Raw genomic sequence first — 14,806 nt, 5'->3', positions numbered from 1 at the left:
TTTATTCAAAAAATATTTATGAAACTTACAATGAATTTTGTTTCATAATTGTCCTATAATTTGCATTTTCTTTGTACAATAGTTTTTGTTTTATATCCTTAAATTACCTTCATAATTTTTTGAAAAAATTGGCCAGTATTTGCATGAGAAAGTATCATTTTCTAGTAGTTTTATATAAATTGCCTGGAAAATTTAGACACTAGCATGGTTCTTATTCTGCATAAATATCAAATACTTCATCAAATAAGCAATATTTTCTAGATTTCTTATCACTTCATGCTTGTTCCAATTTTGAGTTCTGAGTCTGTGGTGAACCCTGTTAGCATAACAGCTCTTGTAGTGGAGCTTTTTTTTCTTTTCTTTTACTCCTTTTCTTTATTTTCCCCCTTTTTCTTATAAGAAGTGCCTTGTGTGGGTGTGTAGAGAACTGCTGTCTGCCTATTCTGGGTGGTTTGGAATGAACAGTCTTGGGATTTCACTTAAATTGTAGAGTTTGTTTTTTGTTTTTTTTTATTTCCTAATACAATTAGCAACATAAAGGGACGTATACTTCTGTTCATTCGACTTTTTCTTATGCTTCAGCTTAACAAAGCATACTTTTTGCTTTTAAGACATTTTTTTTTTCTAAGTCTTTTAGGCTGCTTTTGAATTTTTCTCTTTCTTTTGCCAATTAAGATCTGGCAATATTAAACAATGCACTATTGCATGACATACACTGGTGGGAGATTTTATTTATTCACTGTTTAACTTAATTTCTTAAACTAAAACTTCAATTTGGCTTTTAAAAATGAATATTCTAAATAAATATTCACAATTGAAGGTCCCTTTTTTTAAAAAAATAAAAAAATAAAAACTTGCTGTAAATTGTTGGCCTCGTAAAATTAGAGGAGCAACTATTTTAAGTGTCACTATCATTTCTCTACATTTCATGGCGGCTTATGTTGATGCATCCCAGTACTCTGAATACTCCTGGAACCTTTTTTTAATTTAGTTGGTGAAGTATCAGCATAACACTGAAAACTTATTCGGTTGCTTAATTTGGTGTTGGTTTAATTGTTACTTTCTTTTTCTTTTCTTTTTTTTTTGTAGCTTTTTATTTTTATTTGAACTATTATTTCCATTTTACAGAATCTTGACAATTGGTGCCGATATAGATACAGCTTTGGAATGTTTGATTGACGTCATTCCCTCTCTTGAAGATGTAAGTTAAGATCTGATTTCTATGCATTTGTAATATAAAATTTGTTTACATTAAAAATATTTATTTTTTTTATTATAGGTTTGTAATTTAGAGAAAAAATCTGATTGTCTAAATTATTTCCATATTTTCAATTGATATAATAGTTTTATTCTGAATTTGTTGTTGCATTTTTAGGATGTACCTAGAGGTAATATCGATCAGTTTTTTTTTTTTTTTTTAATTTTTAAAACAAAATTAATACTTTTCAAGATTTACAAAATTATTACCTGTTGTATATGCTTAAACTAATTGATCATTTTATTTTTTTATACTTAGTACAAACAATTCTCCGACAGTGATTTTGATTGTGAGATGAGAACTCTGGTTCATCAGAGCCAAGCTGGTTGCATCATTGGTAGAGCTGGATTTAAGATCAAGGAACTGAGGGAAGTAAGTATTTCATTTTCACCTTTTCTTGAAAAGTGGAATTGAAAAATTTATCTTTATATGATTAGTTTGTCATTCTCTTTTGTATAACTTTATTTGCTATAAAATCCATTTTATTGAAATTAAAAAATGCAGTAGCATATAAGAGGTGTTCAAAAAGTAATACTTCCTATTTTTTATTCTGCTCAAATTGATCAGAGGGGATTGCAAATTGCATTGTTATGATGATTGAACTTATGCGTTCATGACCTGAATGTTTTATCTCTGACAGTGTGAGACTGAAAAAGAAAAAAAAAAAAAAAGCAACTCTTGTCATGGGCATATGTCAGAAGCAGAGATGAGTCCTTCAATTAAGTACATTGAGAATAGTGGTGACTGCAGAAAAATTCTTGGACATGAAAGGTTGTTTTAATAATACCACACCTATCTTTGTAGCTCATCTTTTTGCATAAAAAATAGGAAGATTAATATTTGGAATGAACTTTGTAAAATAAGTAAAAACTTCATTCAGTTTAATTATAAAATGAAATCCATTATAATACACGGGGATTTATTTGTAAGCAAGTTGTCTATTATATTTTTTTTTTTTTAACTTTGTAATCCTGGGAAATTCAAAGAGTATTTTGAAGGCTTTTTAGAATGCTTAACAAATCGTGAAGATTGAAAATTTTGATATTTTTGTTGGGTAATTTTATAAATCAAGATTAAAGCCTCCAGGCACCCTCCTCCCTGAAGGTGGGGTTGGGGATTATCTCTCCCTGAAGGGGGGAGGCCGGCACCAAGCATGTAAATCCAGAGGGGTGACTTTTTTGTTACCCCTCGGAGTGGGAAGGGGGCCGATCACCCAGGCAACGCCGGGTAACCCCTGCTAGTAATTTGATAAAAATAATTTTGATTCTCCTTTAAAAGTCAAACCATTATCGTTTGATCATGGCTCCGTTCATGAATTAAAAACTTTCATTTAAAATTTTTTTTTTCATTATTAGAAAACTGGGGCCAACATCAAAGTTTATTCCACATGTTGCCCACAATCAACCGACCGTGTTGTTGCAATCTCAGGAAGGCCTGTTGTAGTTACAGACTGTATAAGAAATATTTACAAGCTTCTAGAAATGGTAAGTTTTTTTTTTTTTTTTTCTTCTTCTAACATTGCATTTTGCAAGTTGTCTTTTTTCTTTTATTCTGGTAGCTTCTGATATAAAAGTTCTTGTAATCTTAATGCATCACTAGATAAGTTCTGGACCTAATAAACTTTTAGGCAAAATTTTTTTTTTTTTTTACCATCTTTCAGATGCACTGATAGGAGATAGATATATATAATATGCACTATTGACGGTTTTCCTTTTTTTTTTCCAAGATACCTTGAGATGAAAATCTTGTTTGCTGATGTCTTTTGGATTGCTTTAACCTACTTCTGTCCACTCCAATTTTACTCCAGAGGAAATGGGAGATTCACGTTTCATCCATTGTCGCTTATTGATGCAAAAACTCCCTTAAAGTTAAAAATGCAAATAATGTTCTGAATTGTTGACTGTTTTTAGACAAATTTTGATGAAGCACTCTTTGAACAGTTTCGATTACAAATGTTCACTCAGAATGATGCTCTGATATTTACAATTGTTTGAAACTAGGTTGTCCGGTTTTTTGTTTTCAAGAATAATTTCTATATTCAAACAAACTGAGCATCTTTGCGTGTATGACTTAATTTCTAATTATCCCCCCCCCCCGATAAAGCTGTCCAAATAACACTTTATCAAACCATTGCTTTGCTTAAATAGTATGCTTTCCTATCAGAAAGCAATGTTTTAGCAGCACACAATCTCCCCCAATCTCCCGTTTTGAAAATTTTCAACAGTAGCTTTACTTAAATAACTAATTTACAAACTGATCTGATTGAGTTCAAATTTTGACATGTCATTTAAAGGTTAGTACTTTATCATAGGGCTTATTGAGTGATATTTTAATGTAAAAAATGTAGCGCAAATTGAATTTATATAGTTTAGATTACTCAGGGTATTGGTCTCATCTTGAGTGTTCACCTTTTGTTCTATATAACCTTTTTTTACAAGGTCATCAAGGTCCAAAGGCTACTTGAGGCTAAGGTTTAATGGGTGTACAGTAGTCATCAGGACAAGTGTAATAATTGTTTTGTGGGAATTTGGTATCGTTTAATTATTTAAGGGGACAGCTCAGCAAGAACTTGTTTACATTGGACTTGAACTACACCATATTGTAGTCAACTGGAAAGTAGGCCAGCGGAACATTCCATAGGTGAGCAGTACTAGGAAAGAAGCTTAATTGAACTCTGGAATTTACTGAATTTCAAAATTCCTGTATTTGTCATGATACACCTAAAGATGATTTACATCAGTGGAAAACGTGAAAATAACACGTGAGAATGGTAATCCGAATGATACAAATGATCAATTATCATCTGAAATATACAAAAGCACAAATGGAATTAGTTTTTTTTTTTTTTTTTTTTTTTTTTTTTTTGTAGGTGTAAGATTAAAAATTATCTTGTTTAATATAATTTTTGAAACTATGATAGCATTTTATTTTTGAACTGAAGTTTTCTATTTGGGCACTATAAACATGTAAAAAAATTCTTAGAAAATATTTTTCCTTTCTAAGCCTTAAAAATTTTATTTTTAATCTATTGCCTTTTTATTACTCATTTTAATGCAATTGAAATTCCAAGGCAATAATTGATTCAAAAGATGAATTCCAGTTGCTGCAGGTGTAGTTATCGGTTAAATCTTAGGAGGCTGAAAAACTGTTTTCCAATTGCTTTTTTTCTTTCTAAATAGTAACTATATTTCTTCAAATTTTAACATAAAAATTTTTTCACATAGGAAAGGAAATATACAAGTTATTGAAAATTTTAAAATAATTAAAAAAAAAAAAAAAAAGTCTGAAAAACTATTATATTCAAAGAAAAAATACCAACACACTCCTGTTATAATTCCAGGGTTTTAAATCATTACATTGAAGAAATAAGATTAACAAAATGCTTTAACTATTGTTAAATTTCTGAAAATGGTGTGAAACTATGAAAGAACAATCTTTGTGCCGACTAATGCAGATTATGTTAATGAGCACGTTTCTCTTGAACATGTTCATGTGAAATTTTATTTATTTATTTTATTTTTTTTTTTTTAGAAAAATTGTAAACTTTCAGGATTTGAGTAAATGTTGAAAACTTGCTGTTTTGCAGGCCCCACCCAAAGGAGTTAACCAGCCATATGATCCTCATAACTATGATGAGTACTACGCTCACGACTATGGCGGTTACACCATTGCTGAGGGAGGCCGAGGGAAATTGCCCCGAGGTGCCCCTCCCCCACCTCCACGAGGAGGAGTCTCTCCATTGATGAGCCCACAGATGAGAGGAAGGTGAGTTACGACACAAAAGCAAAATCTTCAATGTTTTTAAAATCTTCAATTCATGTCCTGAAATAGAAGTCTTGGAACACAATCTTGTTTTACTCTATGCTCATATAAGGCCAAATTAATTTTGTTTAGTTATCTTTCTTCCATAATCTTTCAACCAAAGTTGAAAGGTCCAGTATAAATTCTTTAAAATTCTCAATTTTTTTTGTCCAGTGAAATTATACTTTCAAAGCAATAACGGTCTAAAGAATTTAATTAGTTTATCTACTTGGAGATGATTTATAAAGTAAATTTTCTAAGACGTAAAAATGACTTTATTCATATAAAGCATTCTGAATTTTCAATGCAATTCCTTTGAGAAATATAAATATATATATATATATATATATCCCCTCCTATTTACATAATGTTCATTTGTTTTTTTAACTCAGAATCAAATTTCTCTAATGATATAATAAAAGCATGTATTAGTTTTTGTTTGACCTAAAACTAAAAATTCTTGATTCTCAAAAGATTGTTACTGCAGAGAGCTTAGTTTTATCACTAGTTTGCATTAAAATTAGTCTTTTTGTTGGATTAATGTTTGACTAAATTGGTTGGTTTTTCATTGAACTTAAAAACTGATCTTGGGTGGGTGGAGGGGACTCTACATGATCTTTAAGCTAATTTCGTTGTATAGCAAAACATGTAATAAAACTTGTTCTGTGAATTTGACTCTGTAAACATTTCAGAGGTACATCTGGAGGCATGGGAGATATGGGCAGGGAAGGGTCTGGCTCCATGAGCAGGGGTAGACTACCTAGTCTTACTGGAGGTAGGAACAGCATTGGCACTGCTCCCCAATATGGCAATGGTGGTCTTGATGGCAACAGGGGCAGAGAAGATGGAAACCTCTCAGTACTTGGAACAATGAGGTAATAAAACCTAAACCCAACACAACTATAGTTGAGATACCTCTAGAAAAGAATTTATCCATTCCCAAAATGAAAATTATGTATTTAACATGTGGCGGAGTAGCTTTACTTTCACCTTTTTGTTTGGTTATTCCTTATCGACAAGGTAGATGTTTTTTTAAAACATATTTTAAGCCTAGTCTTAAGTACAGGTGGTTCTGTTCACTTGTGTGGTTCTAAGTAGTTTTTCCCGCACATGTGCTGTCCTTTTCCTCATCTTTGTCAGCCATCACATGAACCAAAACACTTATAACTTTTAAGTGTCTATTTCTGCTGTAGCCCCACTTTCTGTCTAGAGGTATCACAGATGATTCGAATTTGTTCATGATTTTCTAACTATTTACACCTGCCTTTGTGTCTCCTTACTAATATAACCTTTATTGGAATGTTGCTCCAAATCCGGAAACCTTTTGACTTGCTTTCTTTGTGGGCACGTTTTTGCTCATCCAACTTTTTTTTTTTTTTTTGTAATTTAAGCATAAATTGCAAGTTTTGAAATGCCAAACCCATCAACCTTACAAAAATTATAATTTCATTACTCTGTTTTTATTGGGAACTTCATCTTAAACTTTTGAAACTTGTTTTTAGTCTTTTTTTTCTCTCTTTAAAAATATTTTTTGTTCATATCAAAATCTTAAGTTTCACCTTTTGTATTTTCTAAAACATTTCCATTAAATTTTGAAATAGTTTTAATAAAGGCATGCAAGACTTCAGGTTTTTTTAGTTTTGCCATTTTAGAATGGCAAACTTGTTCCAATACAAAACTTGATGTTACGTTTTTCTTATTTCTGTTTGTTTGTTTCCGTCTTTTGTTCCCCCAGAGGTGCTATGAATGGTAATATGGGAGCGCGAGGTGGCCGGGGAGGCGGTGAGTATCAAGATTTATTTGGATAGAATTTCATTTTTAAGCATAACTTGTAGTTTCTGATAGATATTTATTCTGTCTTCATACTGATTACTCTTTTCCTCAGAAACTCGATTTGTCAACCCAGGAAGAGGTGGAGGTGGTCAAGGCTTTTATGGAGGTCAACAGAATTTTGCCCAAGATAGCATGGTAACTAGTTTTTATTTTCTTCTTCTCCTTTAATTTTTTTCTTTCTTCAGCTTGCTCAGTATCTTCTTTATTTTCTTAGGGTGGAATGGGTCAGCAAGGAATGATGTTTGGTATGGAACAAGCTACAACTACTCAAGTTACCATTCCTAAAGATGTAAGTGAAATTTTATTTGATTTCTAAATCTGAACCAGATAATTAGGCAGTCTAATGTATTAAAGCAGTTTTTCAGAATTTAATTAAAAAAAAAAAATTAGCAAAAATCTATTACATGCAATTGATATAAACATACACCCATCTGCCATCTTTTGTACGTATCTAAACAATTGTGCTCATTAGCCTAGAAGACGGTTGTCTGCGGCTGATACAAATACATGACAGCTGGGAATTACTAGAATTGAAATGAATAAATACTTAGGTTTCTTTTACATTTACTTTTTAAATTTTAAAATTACTCTTAAACTTTAGAAAAGTTCAATACATGTATATGCTTCAATGTTTTCATACATAAAGGAATGTTTTTGTTAGAAAAACCCAGTTTTAGGTTTTTAAACTTAAAAGCATTAACATTTGTCATTTTTTTTATCAAGAAGATTGCTATTCAATTTTGCTTGTATAATCAATTCCAAATTTGATGAATATACAATTTATAGGAATAGAGAAAACCTTTTTACCTCTTTAGATGTTAATTCTTGTAAATTGGTAATTACTGCATTCTTTAGGAACTGCTTATCTTGAAACAAATGTTTGCCTAAATTTACAGGATATGTCTAAGAATATCTCTAAAAATGTTATGTAATATTAGCAGTTAACTTCAGTGAATCTGCTAATCCACTTCAAGTAAATATTTTACTTTTTTCAGTTTTGGAGCTGACAAACTATTTCGTAGAAGAATTGAAAAAGATATGTATTGGGCAAGTTTAAAACTAGACCCCTTTAGGAACATTTTAGCTAAATCTGCTTTGTATGAAAATAAGAATTGTATCGTTTTTAAATTGCACTTGATAGGAAAACTTCATAAAATATACTTGGATGAAATGAGTTCATGTAAAACAGATGAAAAGTTCTTTGTGTAATATTAAAACACTTAGCTGATTAGTATTTTTTTTAAAGAAATGCAGAGAATTTCTAGTAATCTGGTGAATCTAAATTCTGAAAACTTGCAATTGATGCTATGATAAAGAAGTTGTAACAGTCTTTAGAATTTAAATTCACTGGATTACTAGAAATTCTCTGCAACTGATGTTATGATTAATGCTAATCTATAACAAAATCTAATGCCATTCATTAGGGAATGGCAGATTGTAACTATTAAAAAAAAAAAATTACTGTAATAGTAATAATCTGTTAGGTGAACAGTCTAATATGTATAGGGTGTAAAAGAGACAATTAGGAAAACATTTATTGCTGGAGTGTCAGGACATTTCTGAATTTATTCTATTAAAACATTTGCTTTAGGATCTTTCAACAAAATCCATTCTTTCACTATAAGTTTCGTAAAAATATAGGCATGATGGTATTTATATGGAAAATATACATGCATCTCATAGGAAAATTTTGAAGCCTATAGTTAAGCATTTCCACTTCACATCCAAGTGGCTGGTGTTCAATTTTTAGCTTTGCTAAATCAAAACTTTTTACAGTTGACAGCAAAATATCCATTACATTTTATGTTATAAAATCGGTTGCATGATCTGAAACTTACGATTAATTTTGTCTTTTTCTCCCCCTCCTTCAGTTGGCTGGTGCTATCATAGGAAGAGGGGGTAATCGTATCACAGAAGTTCGTCGTCAGTCAGGAGCCCAAGTTGTCATAGATGAGGCCCTGCCCGGCTCTAATGACCGGATAATTACCATCACAGGCTCCCAGGAACAGATAGATGCTGCACAGTTCTTGCTGCAAAACAGGTCAGCATGATGGCTTTTCCAGTTTCATTTTCATCTTAGTTTGTGTGAGAATTTACAAATTTGAAGTTCTTAGAAATGTTTCATTGACTTTCACAACCTGCTAGTAAATTTCCCTATTAACAGGTTCTAAAAGCTTTTCTTCCTCCTCCTCCTCCTCCTCCTCCTCACTCTACACTGTTTCTTATTAACATGAATTGTTTACGTGATACAATTTCTAGCTTGTGCATGAGGTGATCTGCTAATTTAATGCATGGCCCATCTTCATCTCTTGTCAAACATTTTTAAATACATTCTCGAGGGCCTTTTTTTTTTTTTTTTTTTTTTTTTTTTTTTTTTTTTTTTTTTTTAACATTTAGAGCTTTTTTTTTTCCTTTGACTCGTACTATTTTAAGTGTTAATTTTTTTTTTAAATATTTAAAATTTAACTTGCCTATTCCAAGAATATAGAACTAATGTTGGCGTTGGAATGTAACGATGGCATGATTCTTCATGTTAATAAGAGAAAGGAAGAAACTGAGCCGCGCCCTTTCTCTGGAAGCCTTTTTGGCAAAGCTTTTGCTGATTTCTTTCAGATGTCTCTCTGATGTGAATGACCTTTGATGGCAGTCAAGGTAGGAGACGACTCTCTATGCTGGTGGAAGTCAGTATTTATAAACTTTACTTCATTATTAAATTCTTTGCGTATTTCAAGAACTAAGAAAAACACTTTTTCTTAATGTATTGGACAAGTGTGACTATGTATATGAATTAGTTGATCACTAACTGTATTGGCTAGTGGCCATTCCATTTTTTGCTCCCTTAACATTTAATCAGCCTAAACATTTTGTTCTAATATTAATTGTATGCAACTTTTTAGGATGGTTTGTATTTGTTTAAATTGCATTTTAATGGCTGTTAAAGGACTTGAACTTCTCTTCATTTTTATACATAATATAAAATGGAAGTGTTGAAAAGCTATCACAATGCAAGTTGACAAAAACAAGTGATTTTTCTATAATTTTTTTTTTTTTTTTTTTATCAATGATAATCTTACTCGAGTTCAAATTCTACATGGTTACATGATATGTGACTGTTCCATAATATTTGGAGGAAAATCCTTTGTTAAATGGTGAGTGTTTGAAAACTCTTAAAGACTGGACTGGAAAGTTTCTTCACAACACAATTTTCAGTCGAGTTTTTCTGTGGATTTTCCTCCATGTTCTAGAATATGGTCACGCATTAGATCACTGTAGAAGTGTACTAAAAAAAAAAAAAAAAGTTTATAGAAAATCTTTTTTTTTTTTTTTTTTTTTTCTCTTCTCTTTTCTCCTTTTCTCGACCCCCCCCCCCACTTTTTCATTATTTGCATTGTGATGGCTTTCCAATACTTCTAAATGCATATAGCTTCAAAGAAACTACATCTTGTGTGTGAGTAAGCTCCTCGTCCTTTTATGGTTGTTTCTGATAGAATTGATCAAATAAGATTTTTCACATTTCTCAATTTTGAGAAAATCTTCTATAATTTGGGTTGCTAATGCATTTATCAATTTTTATTGGTTTAAATGGGATGACTTGTAACTTGTACGTTTTGACTAATTAAACAGTCGGCCAGTCTCTGCTGGCCGACACGTGGTTGGTTGTTGTTGGTGATAATACTGATCTGCATGACACGTTTTGGTGATGGCACTTGGCTTGTAACTAACCTCTGGCACTCATGGTCTGGAAGACTAATGAATTTTGTTGTTGTGTAGTCAGAGAACAATGAATCATTATCTTCCTGAACCATGGATGTAAGTAGCAGCGACACATACACAGGCTCTCCTGACCCCTTCCACTAATATTCCCTTTTACTACAGATGATGATGGAATGATTCTCACTGGACCGTTTTTATGTTCTATTTTCTCACGCCTTTCTTTCCTTCCTTCGCCCGACGTCTCTCTTTCCTTCCTTCGCCCGACGTCTCTCTTTCTTTCCTTCGCCCGACGTCTCTCTTTCTTTCCTTCGCCCGACGTCTCTCTTTCTTTCCTTCGCCCGACGTCTCTCTTTCTTTCCTTCGCCCGACGTCTCTCTTTCTTTCCTTCGCCCGACGTCTCTCTTTCTTTCCTTCGCCCGACGTCTCTCTTTCTTTCCTTCGCCCGACGTCTCTCTTTCTTTCCTTCGCCCGACGTCTCTCTTTCTTTCCTTCGCCCGACGTCTCTCTTTCTTTCCTTCGCCCGACGTCTCTCTTTCTTTCCTTCGCCCGACGTCTCTCTTTCTTTCCTTCGCCCGACGTCTCTCTTTCTTTCCTTCGCCCGACGTCTCTCTTTCTTTCCTTCGCCCGACGTCTCTCTTTCTTTCCTTCGCCCGACGTCTCTCTTTCTTTCCTTCGCCCGACGTCTCTCTTTCTTTCCTTCGCCCGACGTCTTTCTTTCCTTCGCCCGACGTCTCTCTTTCTTTCCTTCGCCCGACGTCTCTCTTTCTTTCCTTCGCCCGACGTCTCTCTTTCTTTCCTTCGCCCGACGTCTCTCTTTCTTTCCTTCGCCCGACGTCTCTTACATCTTAGCTCGGATCCAAACTACTGCTTTGCTAACCTTCACCAACCACCACCACTACTACTACTACTAATACTATCACTACCAACATCTCTGAATAAATTGGACTGCATGCACCATTTGTTACAAGTCGACTGAAGATAACATGGTTTTGCATTCTTACGTGCCCTATTGGTTTGATTTGCATGAAAGGTTTTAAGTATAGATTTTTTATCCCCTCCCCTATCCTCCTTTCACTTTTTAATATTCATTGCTTGAGTCTTCTGAACATTTAACATGGAAAACTTTAAATGACTGCATTTGCTATTAACCCTTTCCATGCTTTTTTTTTTTTCTAACATGATTAATCTAATTCCTACCATGCTCTTCTGCTGTTAATACATAATTCTTATTCAATCCAATACTGTTCAGACGTTAAAAGTTTGACCGTATCTTTTAAAATCTTGTGTGAATATGAGAAAAATCTTGTTTTGTAGTTTTATTAATGCTGAATTTATATTGTATTCAATTTTACTCAAGTTTTTAGTTTACAATTCGCTTAGTTCTATTTCTTGATGGAATTTTCCCTTATGCTGAGTTTAGCGTCCTAGTTTCAAAAGAAAAAAAAAACCCCTAATTTGTCAAACTTATCAGCTTAGTCCTGTCTAATTTTTCTTATTTTTCCACCCATCCATGCAATTTTTGACTCCATTCTATTAACCCTCTCAGAACAAGTTTTAATTGAATCTAATTTTTAAGTTTCTCCATTCCAAGAATGATTTTGATCAATCTTTAAAAATTAAACGTTTTTTATTCTTCTTTCTTTTCTTTATTTTAGCGTGCGGAAGTTCTCTGAGAAATATTGAAGACTGAATTGACTGTGCAACTTATAACGACCACAGCAACAACACTTAAGGGGGAATTGGAAACAAGTTAAAGATTCTCAAAAATATTAAAACTGGGTGACTGAAAATCTTTTCTCCCTAAAAAGACCAAGATTTATATCACTAATTTAGATTTCTTGCAATGGCAGCTGTAAATATATAAAACTACGGACGTTTACTTCTACGGCTGTAAATTGTTCAGCGGTGGCTGTAGAACCTGTTGCCATAGCCAACATAACAAAAGCAGCAGCGTTAACCTGTCGTTTCTATCCTATCTTACTCATATTGGTTCTGTATTTTTTTTATACTTGTCCCCCATCTTTTAAGCTTTCCACTCATTCGAAATCTTTCATCACCAGTCAGCGCCTGATTAACGCAGATCATGATGAAGGTCCAAGTGTGTTCATCTGTAGTCAGATTGATAACTACTGCTCCATTTGCAAGGCCGCTAGATCCAATTATGTAAATCACCTATTTCCAAATGTTTATCCCTCTAAATACTGACCAGACTTTCTATTGCTTATTGCTTAACTTTGGTGATCTTGCGGAAACTGGTGTCAACGTAATTAAAGCCATATAAGGTAAGCAACGTTGAGCCTGGTTAGTACTAGAATTGGTGACCATTTCGGAATATCAGGTCCTAGTGGCCTTTTCTCTACCACTAACAGTCTTGGGACATTCATCATGATCTATCAGACACTGACTGATGACGTCAATTTCATACTCCTTTCCTGCTGCTATCCTTTGCACTCTCTAGTTTGAATAAATGGTGATAATTATAGTGAAGGAACTATTTTTATATTTAGTTTTTTGGGAGGAGGGATATACTAAAAAAGTTTTCAGAAGGAAAACCTGGTCGGAAACTTTTTCATTTTTTTTTTTCTTCTTTGCTCATCCCTTTATTTTAGTTGGTTGGTCAGTTGGCTAAATGGCCATTCGGTTCACTTACCCGCTTTATTTAGGGTGATAGTGCTATGTTATATATATATATATATATATATATATATATATATATATATAGATATCTCACACAGGCTGTTACCACTGCCTATGCTACTTCCAACCCAAACTTTTAGATAATCTCATGGCACACATATTATCGTTTCCGTCATTTTTGTATATTTCATTTTTCATGCTCATTCTTATATCTTAGCATTCCTATCATTGAACTCTTTTGTTCCCATCAGAGCTTGCTCGCATTTAAACAACACAAAAAGAAAGCAACCCTAGTAGCACTAAAGTTGCTACAAGAAATCTCCAGTGTGCGATTCTTTCCGTGGTTGTTAGATAAATTTTTCTTAGTTAATGTTGTCAATGTGCAGAAGAAAAAAATATAATCCTTCAAAGCCCGTAACCCTAACCTTCCCCCCAACTGTTTTAATTTTTAGCTGCCGACTTGGAAAATTCTGTTCTTTGATATTGTTTCAGCTGGCGTACACATGGCTCTGTGAATACACAACTGTTTTTGACAGATTTGGTGTTAATAAAAGTTGGTATTAAAGACAAACAACCCCTTGTTTTATTTGTGTGTGCGTGTTTTTCCTCACCCTTTCTTAATGTAACTTTTTTGAAAAATGTGTTCATTAAAAATCTGTGCACCGGTCACCTTGTATTTTCCTCTCTACATACTGGTTGATACCATAAAGATGCTGGCATCCAATAAAACGGGTGGAAGAAGATTTTCACAAACCGATGATCTATATTATTGGCATTATTCAGACTACTGTTCTTGTCTTGAGTGTTTATTTTCATGTTTTAGTCGATGTGATCTCAGACCTTGAGATTATTTTGTCAAACTTGGAAATTGCACAGAATTTTGCTAAATGAAATCTGTAACCTCATTTTTTCTGATTCTTAAAAAAAGCGTCAGGTTACATTGGCCAAAACTTGAAAATCCTGCTCAAGATGAGAATAGTCTGAATAAAAAAAAAAAAGTGACTCTTGTGTTGCCATCTTGAAATGAGTGCAGATAACTCCACAATAATTCAAGCTTGCTAGCTCATCCTTTATAATACCTAAAATTTCCCATAAATTGTTCAAAAATAAACATTCATAAAAATCCAGCTGCTTGATCAATTTTTGAAATATGATTTTTTAGTTCTGTCATGGGTACATCGATTCTTCTGTATTTTTTTTTTTTTTTTTTTTTTTTTTACTTTACTAGTATACAAAGTTTGGACAATCAAATGTTATGCTGCAATTTTACTAAAGGAATCAAATGTAACGTCATCTTAAAATCTCCATATTTGACCAATTTCTTGGCGTTCCTTGTACTGTTAGTTGCATTTTCTTGTCAACTTGTATTTGCAATGAACAATGTATTTGTCAATTTTACTATGGTTGCTTTAAAAAAAAGTGCAATTTCACTGATAGATGGTGTATGGATGCTGTCACAACCAGAATACAATCTGCATGGGGAAAAGGTCAAAGCTCATTCTCATTCTGACCAAAGGCATACCCCTGAAGTTCTGGGGGCAGGTGTTTGTTGCTAGTGTTTGA

At 33.1% G+C, this 14,806-nt stretch overlaps 1 protein-coding gene across 11 annotated transcripts in view; it reads left to right on the top strand.

Moving 5' to 3' along the window:
• Positions 1-13,817, top strand: part of LOC145276714 (heterogeneous nuclear ribonucleoprotein K-like) — a 57,577-nt gene extending 43,760 nt beyond the window's left edge. For 5 of the 11 annotated variants that reach the window (XM_080127913.1, XM_080127909.1, XM_080127914.1 and 2 more), the window contains 10 exons: positions 1,129-1,201; positions 1,517-1,630; positions 2,614-2,742; positions 4,845-5,023; positions 5,752-5,934; positions 6,795-6,841; positions 6,945-7,027; positions 7,107-7,181; positions 8,764-8,933; positions 12,262-12,432. In XM_080127913.1, the coding sequence (XP_079984039.1) occupies positions 1,129-1,201; positions 1,517-1,630; positions 2,614-2,742; positions 4,845-5,023; positions 5,752-5,934; positions 6,795-6,841; positions 6,945-7,027; positions 7,107-7,181; positions 8,764-8,933; positions 12,262-12,289 (1,081 nt within the window). In that variant the 3' untranslated portion in view covers positions 12,290-12,432. Of the gene's footprint in view, positions 1-1,128; positions 1,202-1,516; positions 1,631-2,613; positions 2,743-4,844; positions 5,024-5,751; positions 5,935-6,785; positions 6,842-6,944; positions 7,028-7,106; positions 7,182-8,763; positions 8,934-9,505; positions 9,574-12,261 lie in introns of all 11 variants that reach the window. The other 6 variants (XM_080127911.1, XM_080127912.1, XM_080127918.1 and 3 more) reach the window with 6 other exon arrangements.
• The last annotated feature ends 989 nt before the right edge of the window (positions 13,818-14,806 follow it).

This window comes from Euprymna scolopes, chromosome 5 (genome assembly GCF_053919585.1).
Source record: "Euprymna scolopes isolate OS-2025 chromosome 5, ASM5391958v1, whole genome shotgun sequence".
In the NCBI taxonomy this organism is placed as follows: domain Eukaryota; kingdom Metazoa; phylum Mollusca; class Cephalopoda; order Sepiida; family Sepiolidae; genus Euprymna; species Euprymna scolopes.
The sequence above is the reverse complement of the archived record's forward strand: the minus strand, read 5'-3'. Positions and strand labels throughout refer to the sequence as shown.